This window comes from Felis catus, chromosome A2 (genome assembly GCF_018350175.1).
Source record: "Felis catus isolate Fca126 chromosome A2, F.catus_Fca126_mat1.0, whole genome shotgun sequence".
Lineage (NCBI taxonomy): Eukaryota > Metazoa > Chordata > Mammalia > Carnivora > Felidae > Felis > Felis catus.
This window is the reverse complement of record NC_058369.1, coordinates 13013559-13031566: the sequence shown is the minus strand read 5'-3', so window position 1 is coordinate 13031566 and position 18008 is coordinate 13013559. Positions and strand designations below refer to the sequence as shown.

Genomic DNA, 18008 nt, shown 5'->3' with positions numbered 1-18008 from the left:
CACCCTCAATTATCTTCTTAAGGTACCAAAAACTCCCAGTTCTGAAATACAACTGTCGCCTGGTTTTCCAGATGAAGCCCTGTCTTACCTCCATTTCACAGAAATGGAAACTGAGGCCTGGAGACGGGGACAGACTCAGGTTCTACCCCTCTCCAGCTGGTGGCCTTGGACTGGTCACCTCTCCCCTCTGTACCTGGGTTGCCCTTGGGTGATAATGCCCGCCTCCTGGAACGCCGTGCATCAAATATTTCTTGATCACCCCTGCGCCACGGCTGACTAGGGGTTTCGCATCTGCGGAATGAATGGGCCAGGCACATGCTGGGTGTAGGGGCACAGCCAACCGTGCATCTCCCTCCCTGGGGTGCAGGCCACAGCGAAGGGAGTTCTTAGAACTTTCCAGAAGGAGAGAAATGAAGCATCCATTGCAAGTAAAATACTGAAAGATCATAGCTTGGGGGTTTCATTATAAACAGACCATGAGCACCGCGTGGGAGTGAACAATTTCTCTCCGCCAAATTCATGTGCCCACCACAAGTAGGGGTAGTAGTTTCTTGCGGCTGCCATAACAAAGTATCACAAAGTGTTAAACCAGGTGGCTTAAAACAACAGGAATTTATTCTCTCACAGTTCTGGAGGCCAGAAGTCCGAAATCAAAACGTCAACAGCCACACTCCCTCTGGAAATTCTAGGGAAGGATCCACGCATTCCTCGGCTGTGGCCACGTCACTCTGCCTCTGTCTTCACATGGCTTCTCCCCGTGTGTCTCCTCTTCTGTCTCTTACAAAGACACTTGCCATTGGATGTAAGACCTACCTCCATAATCCAAGATGATCTCATCTTGAGATTCTTAATTACATCCGCGAAGACCCTTTCTCCAAATAAGGTCACGGTCACTCACAGGTTCCGGGGTTAGGACTCGGACAGATCTCTCTGGGGGCCACCACTCAACCCACTACAACAGAATAAAGGGTGAGAGCAGTAGTTCTCGGGGCACCTGGGTGGCTCCGTCGGTTAAGCGTCCGACTCCGGCTCAGGTCATGATTTCGCAGTTGGTGAGTTCAAGCCCCACATGGGGCTCTGTGCTGACATAGCTCGGAGCCTGGAGCCCGCTTCTGATTCTGTGTCTCCCTCTCTCTCTGCCCCTCCCCTGCTCATACTGTCTGTCAATAAATAAATAAATAAATACGCAGTAGTTCTCAACTGCCCCTGGGGACACCTGGCAATGCCTGGAGACATTTTTATTTGTTTATTTTTTTTTAATGTTTATTTCTTTTCTGTTCTGAGAACAGAAGCCTGGCACCTCACAAACATTATAGAAGAGTCCTCTGTCCTTGAGATTTTACTCTTGGTGCATCTTTTGCACTCGTGACACGACAGGACTTCCTGGGGTTTGGGGAGAGTGAGGAAAATCTGGGGAAACCATTTCTGAACAGAATGTAACATGGGGCGCCTGGGTGGCGCAGTCGGTTAAGCGTCCGACTTCAGCCAGGTCACGATCTCGCGGCCCGTGAGTTCGAGCCCCGCGTCGGGCTCTGGGCTGATGGCTCAGAGCCTGGAGCCTGTTTCCAACTCTGTGTCTCCCTCTCTCTCTCTGCCCCTCCCCCGTTCATGGTCTGTCTCTCTCTGTCCCAAAAATAAATAAAAAACGTTGAAAAAAAAAAACAGAATGTAACAAGGACATATCGGGACTGAGGTCATTCACAAAACCTTGACAACATGAATTACGTCTTGGGAATGGAGATGTTGTGACTTCCTTTCTTATTGTTTAAAGCCAATCCGAAGTTTCTTTCAGAGTCTCTGTTTTTCTAAACCTGGAAAAACCTTCTAGACCTGGCGTCCCAGTTAGCTATTGCTGTGTAACAGATCACCCCGAAATGGAGTGGATTCATACAACAGGGATCAACTGTATCTGTCTGGCTGGGCAGTCCCCCTGCTGAACTCAGTTGCCTCAGCCAATGAGACACCATCATCACCCTGAACTCCAATGGACTTCCCTTCAAAACAACCCCTCCCACCTTCCTCTTTCTCCAAAAAATCGCAGTCCTCTCCTTTGCCGGACATGCTTGTGGTTTTTGCGTAGCTTGCTTGTTCCGAATTGCAGTTCTCTGCTATTCCTGAACAAGCCCATTTTGTTGGTACAATAATTGTTTTCATTTTAAGGTCAATACCGCCATGTGACCTCTTATCCAATAGGCTAGAACAGGGGTCTGCAAACCACAGCTCGCAGACCACATCTGGTTCACCAGAGGCTGAGAATGGTTTTTACACTTTGGAATGGTTGAAGAATATCAAAAGACTAATATTTCCTGACACGTGAAAATCCTATGAAATTCAAACTTCGGCTTCTGTCCTATTGGAACTGTGGCTATGGCACACAAAGCCAAAAACATTTACCACCTGGTCCTTTATAGAAAAGCTTTGTCAGCTCCTGGGCTAGATCAGCTTCCTTACATGGGGCATCAGGAGGCAGCATTCCAAGAGAATCAAAGTGGGAAGTAAGGATAAGACTTATCTTCCAAACTCACACCTTCTGCCGCATTCTGTTGGTCAAAGCAAGTCACGAAGCCAGTCCAGATTCAAGGAGAGGGGAACTAGTTTCCATCTCCTCCTAATGAGAAGGGGCTGCAAAATACTGTGGCCATGGTCTTCAACCTTACCAAGGGATCTTAAGGTGGGCTGTCCAGACTGAATTCAGGAAGGTGGAGAAAAAAACCCAAACATGTTTATTTTCAGTACCTTCTCTTAACTTTGAAGATAAAGTTAGTGGGGTGCCTGCGTGGCTCACTCTGTTAAGCGTCCAACTTCGGCTCAGGGCAGGATCTCATGGTCCGTGAGTTTGAGCCCTGCGTCTCGCTCTGTGCTGACAGCTCAAAGCCTGGAGCCTGCTTCAGATTCTGTGTCTCCCTCTCTCTCTGTCTCTCTGCCCCTCCCCCTACTCACACTCTTGTCTCAGTCTCTCTCAAAAATGAATAAACATTAAAACAAATAAACAGGGGCGCCTGGGTGGCTCCGTCGGTTAAGTGCCCAACTTCGGCTCAGGTCATGATCTCAGAGTTTGTGAGTTCGAGCCCCGCGTCGGGCTCTGTGCTGACAGCTCGGCGCCTGGAGCCTGCTTCGGATTCTGTGTCTCCCTCGCTCTCTGCCCCTCCCCCACTCATGCTCTGTCTCTCTGTCTCAAAAATAAAGAAAGGTTAAAAAATTTAAAAAAATAAGTAAAATAAATAAGTAAAGTCAGTTTACTAGCAAAAAAAAATGGGTTTATTTGCTATAACAGGGAATTGTGATTCGGGAGAAGCAAACTATGGCAAAAACCGTAGGCTATTCCAACAAAGGAGATGAACATTATTTTATAGAGAAGGAGGAAGTTGGGAGGGGCTGTTTTGAAGGAAAGTCCATCAAAGAGAAGCAGGAGTTCAGGGTGATGATGGTTAATTGGCTGAGTGTCAGGCGTAGTTGACTTATTGTAGGAGACGGCATGTCCCTCTTTTCCTGTTGAGAACTGTAATTGATCATTCTTTCCTGTGGATTCCCCTGTTGGATGTTCTGAAATTGACACTGCTTCCTGTAACTGATATGGAGTGGTAGGGTGTGAGCTCCCCCTTCTGGCCTCACGCTTCCATTTTAGTGTGGTTTCCCATTATTAATTTTTACACTTAAAAAATATTTTATTTATTTATTTTTAAGTTTATGTACTTTGAGAGAGAGAGAAAGCACGAGTGGGGGAGGTGGAGAGAGAGAGAGAGAGAGGGAGAGAAAATCCCAAGCTGACTCTGCACTGTCAGTGAAGAGCCTCATCGTGAGGCTCTATCTCACCAACCGTGAGATCACGACCTGAGCCGAAATCAAGAGTCAGACGCTTAATGGACTGAGCCACCCAGGCGTCCCCATCTTAACACTTCTACCTGGAATTTAGCCTGTGTTTTTTTATGTCCTGTCAAAGCAGGTATCAGCCAGCCCTGTGACTTTGTCTCCCGCGGAAATCAAAGGTAATTTCATATCACAGCCTGGCCGTTGCAGGCAGACACCTCAAAATATCACTAATGCTCATTTTGATTTAGAAATCACAAGGGGCGCCTGGGTGGCTCAGTCGGTTGAGCGTAAGACTTCAGCTCAGGTCATGATCTCGCAGCTCATGAGTTCGAGCCCCATATCGGGTTCTGTGCTGACAGCTCAGAGCCTGGAGCCTGCTTCGGATTCTGTGTCTCCCTCTCTCTCTGCCCCTAACCCACTCACATTCTGTCTCTCTCTCAAAAATAAATAAACATTTTAAAAAATTAAAAAAAAAAAAAAGAACTCACAATATTTGGGGGCACCTGGGTGGCTCTGTCGACTTCAGCTCAGGTCATGATCTTGCAGTCCGTGAGTTTGTTCCCTCTCTGTCTGTCCCTCCCCCACTCATGCTCTGTCTGTCTGTCTCTCTCTCTCTCAAAAATAAAAAATAAAACACTAACAAAAAAAAAAAGAAATCACAATACTTTGTAGAGCCATCATGAATCTGGATTACTGAATGCATTCAGTTCACGAAGAAGCACATATATTTTTATGTCACAACGTAGTAAAATATTTTCACACCCGTATGTCAGTATGACCGTTTTCCTTTGCAATCCTGTGCCTTAATAGATTGGGTTTCTAGCTGTCTCCAGAGAAGGAGCCCCCAGGGGCCTGTCTCTGCCCTTGGAGGCAGCACAGAATCAGGTCACGGTGTAGGCAGATTAGTGAGGTCTTGAACTGGCCTCCTTAAAGATACCTAATCCTGGACCAGAAGCCAGCCAGCAGGCCCAGGGCCACACACAGTGCCTCCACCCTGTCCCCAGCTCCCGGCCGGGGCTGCCATGGCCTCCCTGTTCTCTGGCCGTGTCCTGATTCGCAACAACAGCGACCAGGACGAGCTGGACACGGAGGCTGAGCTCAGCCACAGGCTGGAGAACCGCCTGGTGCTGCTGTTCTTTGGCGCTGGGTCATGCCCACAGTGCCAGGCCTTCGCACCCATCCTCAGGGACTTCTTCGTGCGGCTCACAGATGAGTTCTACGTGCTGCGGGCAGCCCAGCTGGCCCTGGTGTACGTGTCCCAGGACCCCACAGAGGAGGAGCAGGATCTGTTCCTCAGGGACATGCCGAAAAAGTGGCTCTTCCTGCCCTTCGAGGATGACCTGAGGAGGTGAGATGGGAGAAGAGGCCAGGGAGGGCTTCCTGGAGGAGGAGCTATTTCTGCTGAAAGTGAAGTATTCGTTCATTCTTGCCTCCCTTCCATCTGGAATTGATGAGCACGGCCTGTGTGGCACTCTGTACCCAGCCTAGGGGGTGCACAGGGGGGAGGGGTGCATATGCCCATTTCCATTTAGCTCCCAAGGAGCTTACAACCTGGGGAGACAGACATGACACAAAGACTCAAACACATAATAACAAACTGCAGTTGTGTTCCCGAGGACAAAGGGAGGATACCACGTGGGAACATAACGGGCAGACCTTGCTGAGGTTTGGGGTCAGGGGATGTTTCCCTGAGGCAGTGCCTTTAGAGAGACCCCAAGGCCAAGGGAGGATAGGAGGGGAAAGAGTGAAGCGAGGGAAGGGCTTCCAGGCAGAGGGCAAAGGCTGGGAGGCCATCAGGCAAAGAACAGCCAATTCGGGGACCTGTAAGGAGTAACAGGCGTGAGAGGTCTGCAGGTCTCAGGCGGCGCCACAAACGCATCTTTACAAGTATGAGTGTGGTCTTCAGAGTAGCTGGGAGCCAGGGAGGGCATCGGAGCTGAGAGAGAGGTGCATGGATTTGAGCTTTGCACCGAGCTGCCCAATAAATGGTATTGCAGTTTGCTCCTACTTTTGAACCTTCCCCAGGGATGCCTGGGTGGCTCAGTTGGTTCAATGTCCAACTTCAGCTCAGGTCACGTTCTCATGGTTCATGAGTTCGAGCCTCGCATCGAGGCTGAATTAAAAGCAAAGCCTGCTTCGGATCTTCTGTCTCCCTCTCTCTCTGCCCCTCCTTCACTCCCGCTCTCTCTCTCTCTCTCTCTCTCTCAAAAATAAATACACGTTAAAAAAAAAAGAATCTTCCCCTTTTCTGCGGTAAAACTTTCCTTCTTTTTGAGGTACCTGTGTGGCACCTCAGTCAGCTGAGCATCCGAGTTCAGCTCAGGTCATGATCTCACTGCTCGTGGGTTCGAGCCCCACATCAGGCTCTGTGCTGACAGCTCAGAGCCCGGAGCCTGCTTCGGATTCTGTCTCCATCTCTCTGCTCATGCTCTGTCTCTCTCACTCTCTCTCTCTCAAATATAAAATAAAACATTAAAAAAATTTTTTTTTAAGTTGGGAGAAGCATACAACGAAACAATTAACAATACAATTGTTAACATTTTGCCAGATTTTCTTTCTCGGCACACGTTGGAGCATGCACTGAGCCATTTGAGCGGGCATCTCAGACTTTGTGACACTTTACAGATTTCATTAATTTTGTTCCACAAGTTGGAAGTTTCCGGAGACCTTCGTTGTCCATCCAACATTATCAGATTTGGACACTTGCTCACTCCCCCTGGCCACTCTGCAGCCGAGGGGGATCTTTCTGGCAAACTGGTAACATTTCCCTTCCCAGGGCAGAAATGCCAGCTGTGAGGGCATCATCGCCAAACACTGACCTGCTCTTTTTGCTAAGTCTGTAAAGTCCTGTGTGACTTTACAAGTGCCATGCATTCTCTGTGCAGAGGCCCAGAAAAGGGCCACCCAAAAACCCAGTGGATGGAAATTAACAACTGTGGATGAGGGGCTCAGTCTGGTCTCCCCCTGTACTTCAGAATGTCTGTGCGTGATTCTGGTCCAGATGGGAGGTTTGGTCTGGGGTCTCCTGGGATCGTGGATGGCTCCTCACTGGCTTCCCCTCATACTGGGGACAAAATGGAAACTCCTTACTATGAGCCTGCAGGGCCTCTGATCAAGGTTGCACTCTAATCTCCCTCTCGTCTCAGGGCCTTTGCACGGCTGTGTCCTCTGCCTGGGACCCTGGCTGCCCAGTGCCCTCCTCATCCTGAAGCTTTGAGCTCAAAGATCACCTCCTTGGAGAGGCCCTCTCTGACCACCAATCCCTTACCCAGCTTGGTATTTCTTTATGACATTTATCAGTATTGATTCATTCATTCATCCCACACAGTTTCTGAGCCTCAATTCTGTGCCCTATACTGTTTCAGGCACTGGGGACCCAGGTGAATGGCGACAGAAATCTGTGCCCTAGTGAAGCTACATTCTATGGTGGGCAAAAATGATAAAGGGGAGGGGCGCCTGGGTGGCGCAGTCGGTTAAGCGTCCGACTTCAGCTCAGGTCACGATCTCGCGGTCAGTGAGTTCGAGCCCCGCGTCGGGCTCTGGGCTGATGGCTCAGAGCCTGGAGCCTGTTTCCGATTCTGTGTCTCCCTCTCTCTCTGCCCCTCCCCCGTTCATGCTCTGTCTCTCTCTGTCCCAAAAATGAATAAACGTTGAAAAAAAATTTAAAAAAATGATAAAGGGGAAAAATAGGGGGGTCTAGGGGGCTCAGTAGGTTAAGCATCTGACTTCGGCTCAGGTCATGATCTTACAGTTCCTGAGTTCGTGCCCGCATCGGGCTCTGCACTGACAAGTGTGGATCCTGCTTGAGATTTTTTATCTCTCTCTGTCCCTATCCTGCTAGCACTCTCCTTCACACTCTCAAAATAAATAAATAAAAAAAAAAAAAAAGAGGAAAAACAAATAAACGGTGCAGTGCGTTGGATGCTAAAAGGCACAGCGCAGCAGAGGGGAGAGCGAGGCATTGAGATTTGAGGTTGGCTACCCAGCATACAGGGTCTTAACCCACAGAAGTCCGGGGAGAGTGCTCCAGGCAGAGGGCATGGCCAGTGCAAAGGCCCTGAGGCGGTAGCATGTCTGAGGTATTGGACACCCAGTGCAGAGGCCACTGAGGCCTGGCCTGGCCCCGTCTCTGGGCTCCCCCAGCGCCTGGCACGGGGTAGTGCACACAGCAGGTGCTCAGTAAGTACCGGGAGGAGGGCTGTGTGGCTCCCCAGCTCAGGGGCGGGTACGGGCTTCCAACCGGACTGACCCGCCCGCCCCGCAGGGATCTCGGGCGCCAGTTCTCCGTGGAGCGCCTGCCGGCTGTCGTGGTGCTCAAGCCTGGAGGGGACGTGCTCACCCGCGACGCAACTGACGAGATCCGGCGCCTGGGACCCGCCTGCTTCGCCAACTGGCAGGAGGCGGCGGAGGTGCTGGACCGCAACTTCCTGCAGCCGGAGGACCTGGACGACCCCGCGCCCCGGAGCCTCACCGAGCCGCTGCGCCGCTGCAAGTACCGCGTGGACCCGGCGGCTCGGGGCAAACGCGGCCCCAGGAGAGGGAACGACCCCGAGGGGGAGGGCGGGGCGGAGGGCGGGGACGGGGGGCTGTTCTGAGGCCCCTGCGCAGAGCACACTCCTGAACTTCCCAAAGAGTGCCCTCCCAGACCCTACAGGGACACAGCAGTGGACACTTGAGGCAGACATCCAGCTGTCCCTGAAACAGCGGACCCACGCCCAGCGCGGGGGGGGAGGGGGGACAGGAAGGGGCGCTCAGACCTCCAGGAAACAGCAGGGCTTCAGAAGATTCAAAGTGCTGCGGGGGGGGGGGGGGGGGGGGGGACAAGAAGACAGGCCACCCATTCAAAAATAAGCAAAGGGCATGAACAGGCAGTTTCTTCTCCCAAGAAGATACACAAATAACCAACCAAGCGCATGAAAAGATGCTCCACATCATTAGCCATTAGGGAAACGCAAATCAAGAGCACCAGGAGATACCATCTCACGCCCAGTAGGATGGCTATAATCAAAAACCAGAAAATAGCCCGCGTTGGCAGGGAAATGAAGAAATTGGAACCCTGGCGCGCGGCTGGTGGGAAGGGAAAATGGTGCAGTCGCTGTGGAGAGCAGTCTGGGGGTTCCTCGATAAGTTAACTATATACTTACCACATTTACCAGCAATTCCACTAGTAGGTACGCGCCCAAGAGAAATGAAAACAGACTCAGACAAATGGCTGAATGTGCATGTTCACAACGTAGAAATGAATAAACGAAATGTGGTCCGTCCACCCCGTGGAATGCTATTCAGCCGTAAAAAGGAATGAAACACTGATACGTGCTCTCAACATAGATGAACATCCAAAACATGCTCAGTGAAAGGAACCGGACACAAAAAAGTCACATACTGTCGGGCTCCATTTATAGAAAATGTCCAGAACAGGCAAACCCAGATACAGAAAGCAAATCAGTGCCAGGGGCTGGAGGAGGGGGGTGGGGAATGAGGGGTCTCCCTTAGGGATGATGAAAATATTCCGGCACTAGACAGACATGATGGGTGCACAACATTGTGTATGTACTAAATGCCTCTGAATTGTTCGCTTCAGCATCGTTTATGTCATGTAAACTTCACCTCAATTTCTAAAACTGAAAAATAAGTAATAACCAAAGACTTGTAGCAAGATACAGGGGTGCCCACTCAAGGGGGGTGCAGAAGTGCCTCGCCCAGGAGGCAACATTTCTGCAAAGCCTTGAAAAAAGGTTGAACAGAGGGGAAATCACAGCCAACTGCAGGTAAGAGACCAAATATCAAGGTGAATTATTTAAGGGGCGCCTGGGTGGCTCAGGTCATGATCTCAGGGTTGGTGGGTTTGAGCCCCCCCCCCCCTCGCCGGGCCCTGTGCTGACAGCTCAGAGCAGGGAGCCTGCTTCGGATCCTATGTCTCCCTCTCTCTCTGCCCCTCCTCCACTCACCCTCTGTCTCTCAAAAATGAATAAACGTTAGAAAAGAATTTTAAAAAGTGAATGATTTAAAAATTTGTTCAAGCTTCCTTTTTTTTTTTTTTAACAGTGAAACAGGTGCTTAAGACAGTGGGCGGAGTGGGGGGTCGCTTTAATGAATTTAGGGACTTGTGGGGCTCCCCGGATCCGACCACGAGCTTTTGCAGCTCTTGGGGCCACCTCGGTTTCTTCTTGGCCCCGCCCCGCGCCGGCCCCGCCCAGCCAGGACCTGGAGGCCGGGAGGGGGCGCCCGCAGGGTCCCCAGAGGGAGGAGAAAAGACTTTGTCCCAAGTTTTCGCGGAGCTTCCTCATCCCCGCTGCGATCGGCGTCCCAATCCCCCTACGGCCCCCCAATTTTCAGACACCCCTTGCGGTCCCGCCCCCTTTCGGAACTCCTGGGGGCCCTTGGACTCCCGCCCAACTTCTCTGCCGCTAAAAATCTCTTTTATTCCTCGACCGCCCCCCACCCAGGCCCGCGGGACCCCTACCATGGCCCGGTCTTACGGGGGCCGGGTGCTGGCCGCGATGACCCTGCTGGGCATCCCGGCGGCGGTGCTGGCGGCGCTGGGAGCGCAGCTGCTGTTCCAGCTGCAGGCGGGCCGCGCGGAGCTGCGGGGAATGCGCGCCGACGGGCTGGGCCCGGAGCTGGACGCCGGCCCAGGGCTGCCCGAGGACGCGGCCGGGGCGCTGCTGCCTCTGGCCGCCGCTCTTGCTGCGCTCGCCCTGGTGTTGGGCCTCACCAGCCTTCTGCTCGCCGCGCTCTGCGGCCACCTGGGCGCGGAACTGGCGCGGGGGCCGGGTCCCGGCAGGTAGGACAAGCCCCTCCACCCCGACGCCCGGCTGGGGGCTGGGCGAGCCCGCGAGCCGCCGCCCCTCTCTGGGCCTCAGGTTGCGCGGGGGGGGGGGATTGGGGGGGGGAGTGGATCTTCCCTTATCCCCTCTCCCCTTCTCCTTTCTTCCATCCCTCCCTGCCTTCCTCCCCTCTGTCTCCATCCCCAACTTCTATCACCTCTCCCTCCCTCCATCCTATAGTAGTTGAAAATTTACCGCAGGTGCTAATTTTACAGAGGTGGAAACTGAGGCTCATAGAGGGCCCAGGGTCAGCTAGCTCCCCAAACTCTTCGTGCTTCTTGCTTTCCAAGGATTAGCTCAGTGAAGTCCCCCCCACCCCCTTCGCCCCGCGGCGGCTGAACGTTACTGCCTCCCTTTGTAACTGCGGCTCCGACAGGGGGGACAGGGTCGGCTGAGCTCTCTGGGCTGCCTGATTTGGAAGTGGGCGGACTGGATTTGAATTTGATTCTGATAGAGACAGAGCCTGTGCCCTGGCTCGGGCATCTGAGCTCCGGAACATGAACCCTGGGGAGGGGGGGGGGCGCGGGGGGCAGGCAGTGAATGTAGAGTGAGGGACCTTCCTTGAGTCAAGGACTCGGCGGCCCCACATCCAAGTGTTTCCCTCCAGGATGCCCCGGGGAGGAGAGCCAGAATCATTGGTCCAGGATTCCATGGATTTGAGCAGATGGGAACGTCCACCATTTGGAGTAGACCTATTCATTCGATAGCTCAGGGAGTCAGTGGACCAATATGTATTGGGCACCTGCAGGGGGCTGACCCAGCACTGGAAATAGAGGACACAGCAGGAACCAGGTGGACCCAGACCGGCCCTGGTGGGGTAGACCATAGAGACAAGCCAGATCAGAAATGTGAAGTGAGGCTGAATGCTGGGAAAGGAAGAAAATGGGGTGATGTGGTGGAAGCGGAAAGGGTAAGTGTGGGACCATCCGGGGAGGCTTGCGCTGAGACTTGAAAGAGGAAAAGAGGCAGCGGATCTGGAGGACTGTGATGAGGGGGAGGAGGGGCAGCATGTGCAAAGGCCCTGGGGCAGGAATGAGCTTGAGGTGATTGGTGTGGCTGGAGGGAGAGATGAGGGAGATAAGGGTAAGGAAATCAGAGGAAATAGACCATCCTGGGCTTCTGTGCTGTGGTGCAGACTTTGGGGGTTTGCTCTGCCTGAGAGAGTTGTGAGCAAGGAGGGGCATGTGACCTGACTTAGGTTTGAAATCACCCCCTCCAGCCACTGTGCAAAAAAGGTGAGAGCAGAGAGGAGGCCACTTCCACTGTGTCGGTGGGAGGTGAGTGATGGCAGAGGCTTTCCTAAGCCTCGAGGAGTGGGGAAGGAAGAACGCACACGGCGAAGCACTCAGCCCAGTGCCAGGCGCAAAACTAAGTCCTCGGTCCGCCTCAGCCCTCGGGAATCCCCGTTTCTGTCCCCTCTGATGGCAAGTTGAGCTCCGTCTCTTCGTGTCCCAAATAAGTTTGTGGTCTGTAAAACAACGGAAGGCAGGTGTCTAACAAGGGTCCCCGCAGAATAGCTGCTCCGTGAGTGCTGGATGTGTGAATGGACTGATGTGCGTGGATGGGTCACAGGAGATGGGTGGTGGATGGGTGAGTGGTGAGCGAAGGATGAACGGCCAGGTGGATAGGTGGTCGGATCCATTTGATGGTGAGCGGGAGGTGGGTGGGTGAAGGATGGATGGACAGACGGGTGCGTAGTTGGGTGGTGAATGGCAGATAGATGGATGGACGGACGGTGGCTGTTTAAATAAGTGGATGGGTGGATCAATAGGGCCTTGCTAAATGGCTGGCTGGCTGTGTGGTTGAACAGCCGATGGAAATTAGTGGGTGGTAAATGGTAGTGGACCTTTACCCAGCAGGATGGATGAGCGGGTAGATGGAGAGACCGATGGCTGGATAGATGGTTAGGTCCTCACACACAACTCAGATCCCCCAAAGCTCCCCCTCCTTCTCCTCCCTGGCTTCCCCCCACCAGCCCCACCCCCTGAGCCCTTTTTCTTCCTGCCCCCCCACCCTCCTAGGTCTGACTGGTTTCTCTATGACTGCCGCCTCCTCAGACACGTGGCCCTTGGCCTCTTCTGCTGCGGGGTCTCTGTCTACTTAGCAGGTGCGTGCCGGGGGAGGGGATGTGGGGGGTAGAGCCCCAGGCTGGGGTGGCTTTGTCTGACACACTTTCTTGCTCTGGGACCTTCGGCAGACTCCCTTGCGTCCCGGTTTTCTCACCGGTAAAGTGGGGACGTGTACCGTCCCCACCTTAGAGAATCGCTGAGGGCATTCAGGGTGAATCCCCGCAAAAGCCCATGAAAGCATCTGACTCCAGTGGGGGGGAGGGTGGTCCACGAGCAGTAGTTGCCTTCAGAACCCTTTTGGATTCATCAGCTTTTCGACGTCTGGTTTGAACAAAAGTATCATGTCCTTGGTGGTTTTCTAGAGATAGTGTTTCACAGGTTGGTCTTAGCAAAATCCATTTGCTCATAAATATCAGAACCTCCAGCTCAAGAATGCCTTAAGTAAAAAAAACAAACAAACTGCTTTATAAACCAGAAATGCAGTTGTAAATCCCAAAACAGGAAGCAGAGCAAAAAGAAAGAATGTGCCGCACTGGCTTTCCTTCCCTGACTTGTAATAATTTTTCTTAGCTCAACAGTCTCTCACCCACGCTTGCGGGTAAAGGAATCAAATCATCAAGTCTCTTTAAAGAGACTCCTGACATCTTCTGTTTTGTTCTAATCTTGGAAAATGTGTTGATGGGGCTGCAGGTTCGGTGCTGAATCACACATGAGATCGCTAAGCAACCTGTTTTACTGGAAGAAAATAATTTCCAGCTGAATGAAAAACAAGGCATTTGCTATGATTGCCTCACTCTCATTCCTGCGACAGAGCAACAGAAGTTTAGAAGATATACTTAAAATATTTCTTTGTGAGATGCGAGCCCAGGGTTCATTATGGGAATACAGGTGTACATACGGGTATATCACCTGCAGGGAACCCTGCAGAACTTTTGTTGCTTGACTTAATAAAATGCTCCGGATGTGAGTTTTCTTTAAAAAAAGGAGAGTGGGGGCGCCTGGGTGGCGCAGTCGGTTAAGCGACCGACTTCAGCCAGGTCACGATCTTGCGGTCCGTGAGTTCGAGCCCCGCGTCAGGCTCTGGGCTGATGGCTCAGAGCCTGGAGCCTGTTTCCGATTCTGTCTCTCCCTCTCTCTCTGCCCATCCCCCGTTCATGCTCTGTCTCTCTCTGTCCCAAAAATAAATAAATGTTGAAAAAAAAAATCTAAAAAAATAAAAAAATAATAAAAAAAGGAGAGTGGAGGGGCGCCTGGGTGGCTCAGTCGGTTGAGCGTCTGACTTCAGCTCAGGTCACGATCTCACGGTCCGTGAGTTCGAGCCCCGCATGGGGCTCTGGGCTGATGGCTTGGAGCCTGCTTCCGATTCTGTGTCTCCCTCTCTCTCTGCCCCTCCCCCGTTCATGCTCTGTCTCTCTCTGTCTCAAAAATAAATAAACGTTAAAAAAAATTAAAAAAAAAAAAAAGGAGAGTGGAGGGGGTGACTCGTGTATCTGTGAAGGTCACGGGTGGTTGGCCTCAGGTGCAGCTGGATCCAGGTGATCAAACACGGTAATCAGAAATGCCTCTTGCGTCACCTGTTAATCTGCTATCCCCTGAGAAAGATGCCTGTGTCTGTAAGTGCTTTTGACACCATGCCCACGACCTTGAGCCTTTTCACAGGCTGGCAAAAAAAAAAAAAATGTTGGAGACTTGGAGAATAAGATATGCTCGTTCTAATATACAAGAAAACTCACAAAGAGAGAAAAAAAAAAGGTAACCATGTCAGCCTCATTAAGTGTTAAATTAAGAATTTGTTCAGCTCCCATTTAGATTCTTTTTTGAGGTTAGGTGACCTCACTCAGCAAGAATTCGTGACCACGTCCAGCCAATCATCCAATTAGCCATCGTTGCTGACCAGAGCCAAAAGAATAATTAAAAAAACAAAGCAAAACACACACGCTTTAAAAAATGTTTAGAGCAAAAAAGGTCCTTGGCCTCATTTTAATATGTCAAACATGATGCAGTGTGGCATCTTAAAAGCAAAAGTGTAGGGGCGCCTGGGTGGCTCCGTCGGTTAAGCGTCCGACTTCAGCTCAGGTCACGATCTCACACTCCGTGAGTTCGAGCCCCGCATCGGGCTCTGTGCTGACAGCTCAGAGCCTGGAGCCTGCTTCAGATCTCCCTCTCTCTCTGCCCCTGCCCCCCCCTGAAAAATGAAATAAAAACAATTTTTTTTTATTTTTAATTTTTTTTTCAACGTTTATTTATTTTTGGGACAGAGAGAGACAGAGCATGAACGGGGGAGGGGCAGAGAGAGAGGGAGACACAGAATCGGAAACAGGCTCCAGGCTCCGAGCCATCAGCCCAGAGCCTGACGTGGGGCTCGAACTCACGGACCGCGAGATCGTGACCTGGCTGAAGTCGGACGCTTAACCAACTGCGCCACCCAGGCACCCCCAATTTTTTTTTTTTAACAAAAGTGCACAGCTGAAGAAAGCATAAAAACAGCCCACAAAGTGTCAAGAAGTCTTCCATTCACTCTGGGCTTCTCCACCACCAAGTCCCCTGCTGCTGCTGTAAGAAAATTCCTCCCTACCCGTATCCCAGTCAGCAGTCCCAGGACAGGCTCTGATTGGCTGAGCTCGGATCATGTGCTAGCCCTGCACCAATCACTATAACCGGAGGAATCAATGCTCTGATTGGCCAAGCCTAGTACCATACATAACACTGATGCCGGAGAGTTGGGTCAGTGCTCCTACGTTAGCAATCAGGGTGAGGGTAAGCACTAGACCAGTGGTTCTCAATGGGAACTGATTCTGCTGACCCAGCGAACATTTGGCGATGTCTGGAGACATCTTTGATTGTCATGACAGGGCAGGAGGGAACGCTATTGTGCCTCGTGGGTAGAAAGCTGCTCAGTGTCCTACCATGCACAGGACGGTCCTCATCAAAAAGAATGATGCCAACTGGGCGTTGGACAAGCCAACAGAAAACTAGTACAGGTCGGTCCTCAAGGTCAGGTCAGCAACAGCCTTGTTCAGACCAGCAACCTGAGGCCAGAGAGGGGCTGTGATTCACTGAAAGTTAATCACCAGGATTCAGAAAGCCTGAGATCTGGGTTGTTTCAGTTGTAGTCAAGTACACATGATAAGGCACGGAAGTTTACCATTTTATAGTGAAATGGATGTGACAACGATGTGAGAGGATTAGATGGGTGAAGCTGTGTGCCTAGCATGTTGTATGGGTGTCTGTGACTGCCCTCTGTTTGGGGAGCTCTCCCAGGGTTTGGGGAGCAAACGTTTGTGGACTAAGTGAATGAGAGCCGTTTGTTTTTCCAGCACTGTCCATCTACGCCCTGCTGCTCTTTGAGATCGAGACAGGTGCGGCCGCCGCCTCCATCCTCGGAGTGGGTGCTCTGGTCCTGGTGGCAGCACTGACCCACACTCTGGTCCGAGCTGCCCGGGCCACCCGCCGTGGCCTCCACGAACTGTCCCCACCGCACTTTGAAGAGGATCCTGTCCGTCCTGCTGAAGTCTCCAAGGCCAGCCCCAGGGCTCAGCCCCAGCAGGGTACCCACCACCGGACCCCCTACTCATCCTTCCCAGAACCTGGGGACCCCGTCAGACCCACGGGTGCTGCTACAGCGCCTACGGCCAAGGGAGGAGGCTGGGAGGGCAGCCTGCCTTTATCCCGCATGCACCGGACACTGTCAGCTGGCAGGGGGCACTGGGAAGGGATCACCCATGAGATGCGCAGCATGCTGGGCCACAGGCCAGGGGGCTCAGGGAAGGACTCCACCCTGGTGTGAACCCAGGGACCAGGGACAGAGACCTGGGATCAGGCAGCAGGAAGAGGATTCTGTAAAGATAAGTCTAGGCTCAGCCATAGTAGCAGTATGACTTGATTTCTCCATTCACAGCATCCCTGGTTTTTGTCCTGAAGGTTGCTTCATGGCACAAAATGGCTGCCAGGGCTCCAGCCTTCATCTCCTCTCAGAGGGAAAGGCAGAGGCCAGGGCAGGCTCGATATCTTCTGGAAATCTCCCCAGGAAGCCTGGGGGCCCTCCTGTTTATACCTCACTGGCGAGAACAGTCACATGGCCACATCTCGCGGCAGGGGAGGCTGGGAAATGTAGTTATCCAGATGTTATAGGCAGGAGGGAGGGTTGGGCTTATGCCGTGGTTCTCTAAATGTCTCCATCCATTTTACAGATGAGGAAACCGAGGTCCAGAGAGGGGCAGTGACTCACCAGGAGTCCCATGGCCAGTACTGAGCGTCAGAGGCAGGATTTGAACCTGGGTTCTGTAAACCCCCGTGCTGCTGACAGTGCAAGTCTCAGACTCTGCAACGTCTTCCGGGCTGTGAGCATTTGAAATCTGTGTGTGCTGAGCTCAGAGCAACCCAGGGCCACGGGTAAACCTGAGGGGCTGGGCCCAGACTTCTGGCTGTGGCAGAGACTTCGCTCCTCTGTGTCTCACTTTCCTTGTCTATAAAATGGGGACAGAAGCAGCTTCTTCTCCTAGGGCTCCTGGGAGACTCGGTGTAAGCCATTCCAGGTGCCTGTGCACAGTAGGTCCTCCATGCATGTCAACCTGTGCCATTGTCAGTCGGGTGGGGTGCGTGGTGGCAGGAAAAGGCGGGGTCGATGACCACTTTCTGGGGCTCACGAAACTGACAAGGCTTGGAGTGGATAACTCAGAGCCCTCAGGGTCTCCAGAGGCCCTGGCCCCCCCCTCCCGTTCTGCATGACCCTCAAATAAACTCCGACCCTCACTATCTCCTTTGTCACTTGAGCCACATCCAAACATGCTGTGTGGCCAAGCCCAGGCCCGGGGTGATGGATGGAGTGACAGGAGTGGGGTGAGGAGGCAGAAGTGGGGAGCAAGGGTATGTTCCTTGTAGACCTCAGTCAGGGACCCAGGTCCCACAAATCCTCATGTATGTAAATTTCACCGGGGGTGGGGTGGGTAGGGATGCCTGGCCTTCATCCCGACCCCAAATGGACAGATATCCCCAGAATTCTCCCAATATGTCCCTTCCTGGACCACAGAGGTACTCCAAGGCCCACGGAGTAGCGGTGACTCAGCCACATAGTGGCTTAAAGCCCCCCTAGGACACTTTCCAAAGGTCAGAGAGGTGACAGCACCCAGCGGTGGCAGCGGGAGGGTGGGGGTGGGGGGCGGTTAGTCCCCAAGCGTGACCCTGGCAGGGACCCTGCTGATCAGATATACCCAGACCCAGGTGGCCCACTGACTCTGGCTGCCACCTCCCAGAGCCACCAGGAAGCTGCACAGAACACCTCCTTGCTGGGGGAGTGGGGAGA

General features: G+C 52.5%; 2 protein-coding genes across 2 annotated transcripts; both read left to right on the top strand.

Annotated features, from left to right (window-relative positions):
* The first annotated feature begins 4653 nt into the window (after nt 1-4653).
* On the top strand, nt 4654-8617 carry NXNL1 (nucleoredoxin like 1). The gene is made up of 2 exons (XM_011280048.4): nt 4654-5158; nt 8075-8617. The coding sequence occupies exons 1-2, from the start codon at nt 4833-4835 to the stop codon at nt 8403-8405; spliced, it is 657 nt and encodes a 218-aa protein (XP_011278350.3). The 5' UTR covers nt 4654-4832; the 3' UTR covers nt 8406-8617.
* A 1398-nt stretch (nt 8618-10015) lies between these two features.
* Nucleotides 10016-17461, top strand: TMEM221 (transmembrane protein 221). Its single transcript, XM_003982041.5, has 3 exons — nt 10016-10594; nt 12659-12744; nt 16024-17461. Exons 1-3 carry the CDS (start codon nt 10275-10277, stop codon nt 16491-16493), a joined length of 876 nt encoding a protein of 291 aa, XP_003982090.1. The 5' UTR covers nt 10016-10274; the 3' UTR covers nt 16494-17461.
* Nucleotides 17462-18008: the final 547 nt, after the last annotated feature.

What these genes read in the sequence shown, in the direction of transcription:
- NXNL1 (XM_011280048.4), top strand. Translation starts at nt 4,833, where the DNA reads ATGGCCTCCCTGTTCTCTGGCCGTGTCCTGATTCGCAACAACAGCGAC. An exon ending in TTCGAGGATGACCTGAGGAG is followed by an intron (nt 5,159 to 8,074) that starts GTGAGATGGGAG and finishes CCCGCCCCGCAG; the next exon opens with GGATCTCGGGCGCCAGTTCT.
- TMEM221 (XM_003982041.5), top strand. Translation starts at nt 10,275, where the DNA reads ATGGCCCGGTCTTACGGGGGCCGGGTGCTGGCCGCGATGACCCTGCTG. An exon ending in CGGGGGCCGGGTCCCGGCAG is followed by an intron (nt 10,595 to 12,658) that starts GTAGGACAAGCC and finishes CCACCCTCCTAG; the next exon opens with GTCTGACTGGTTTCTCTATG. An exon ending in GGTCTCTGTCTACTTAGCAG is followed by an intron (nt 12,745 to 16,023) that starts GTGCGTGCCGGG and finishes TTGTTTTTCCAG; the next exon opens with CACTGTCCATCTACGCCCTG.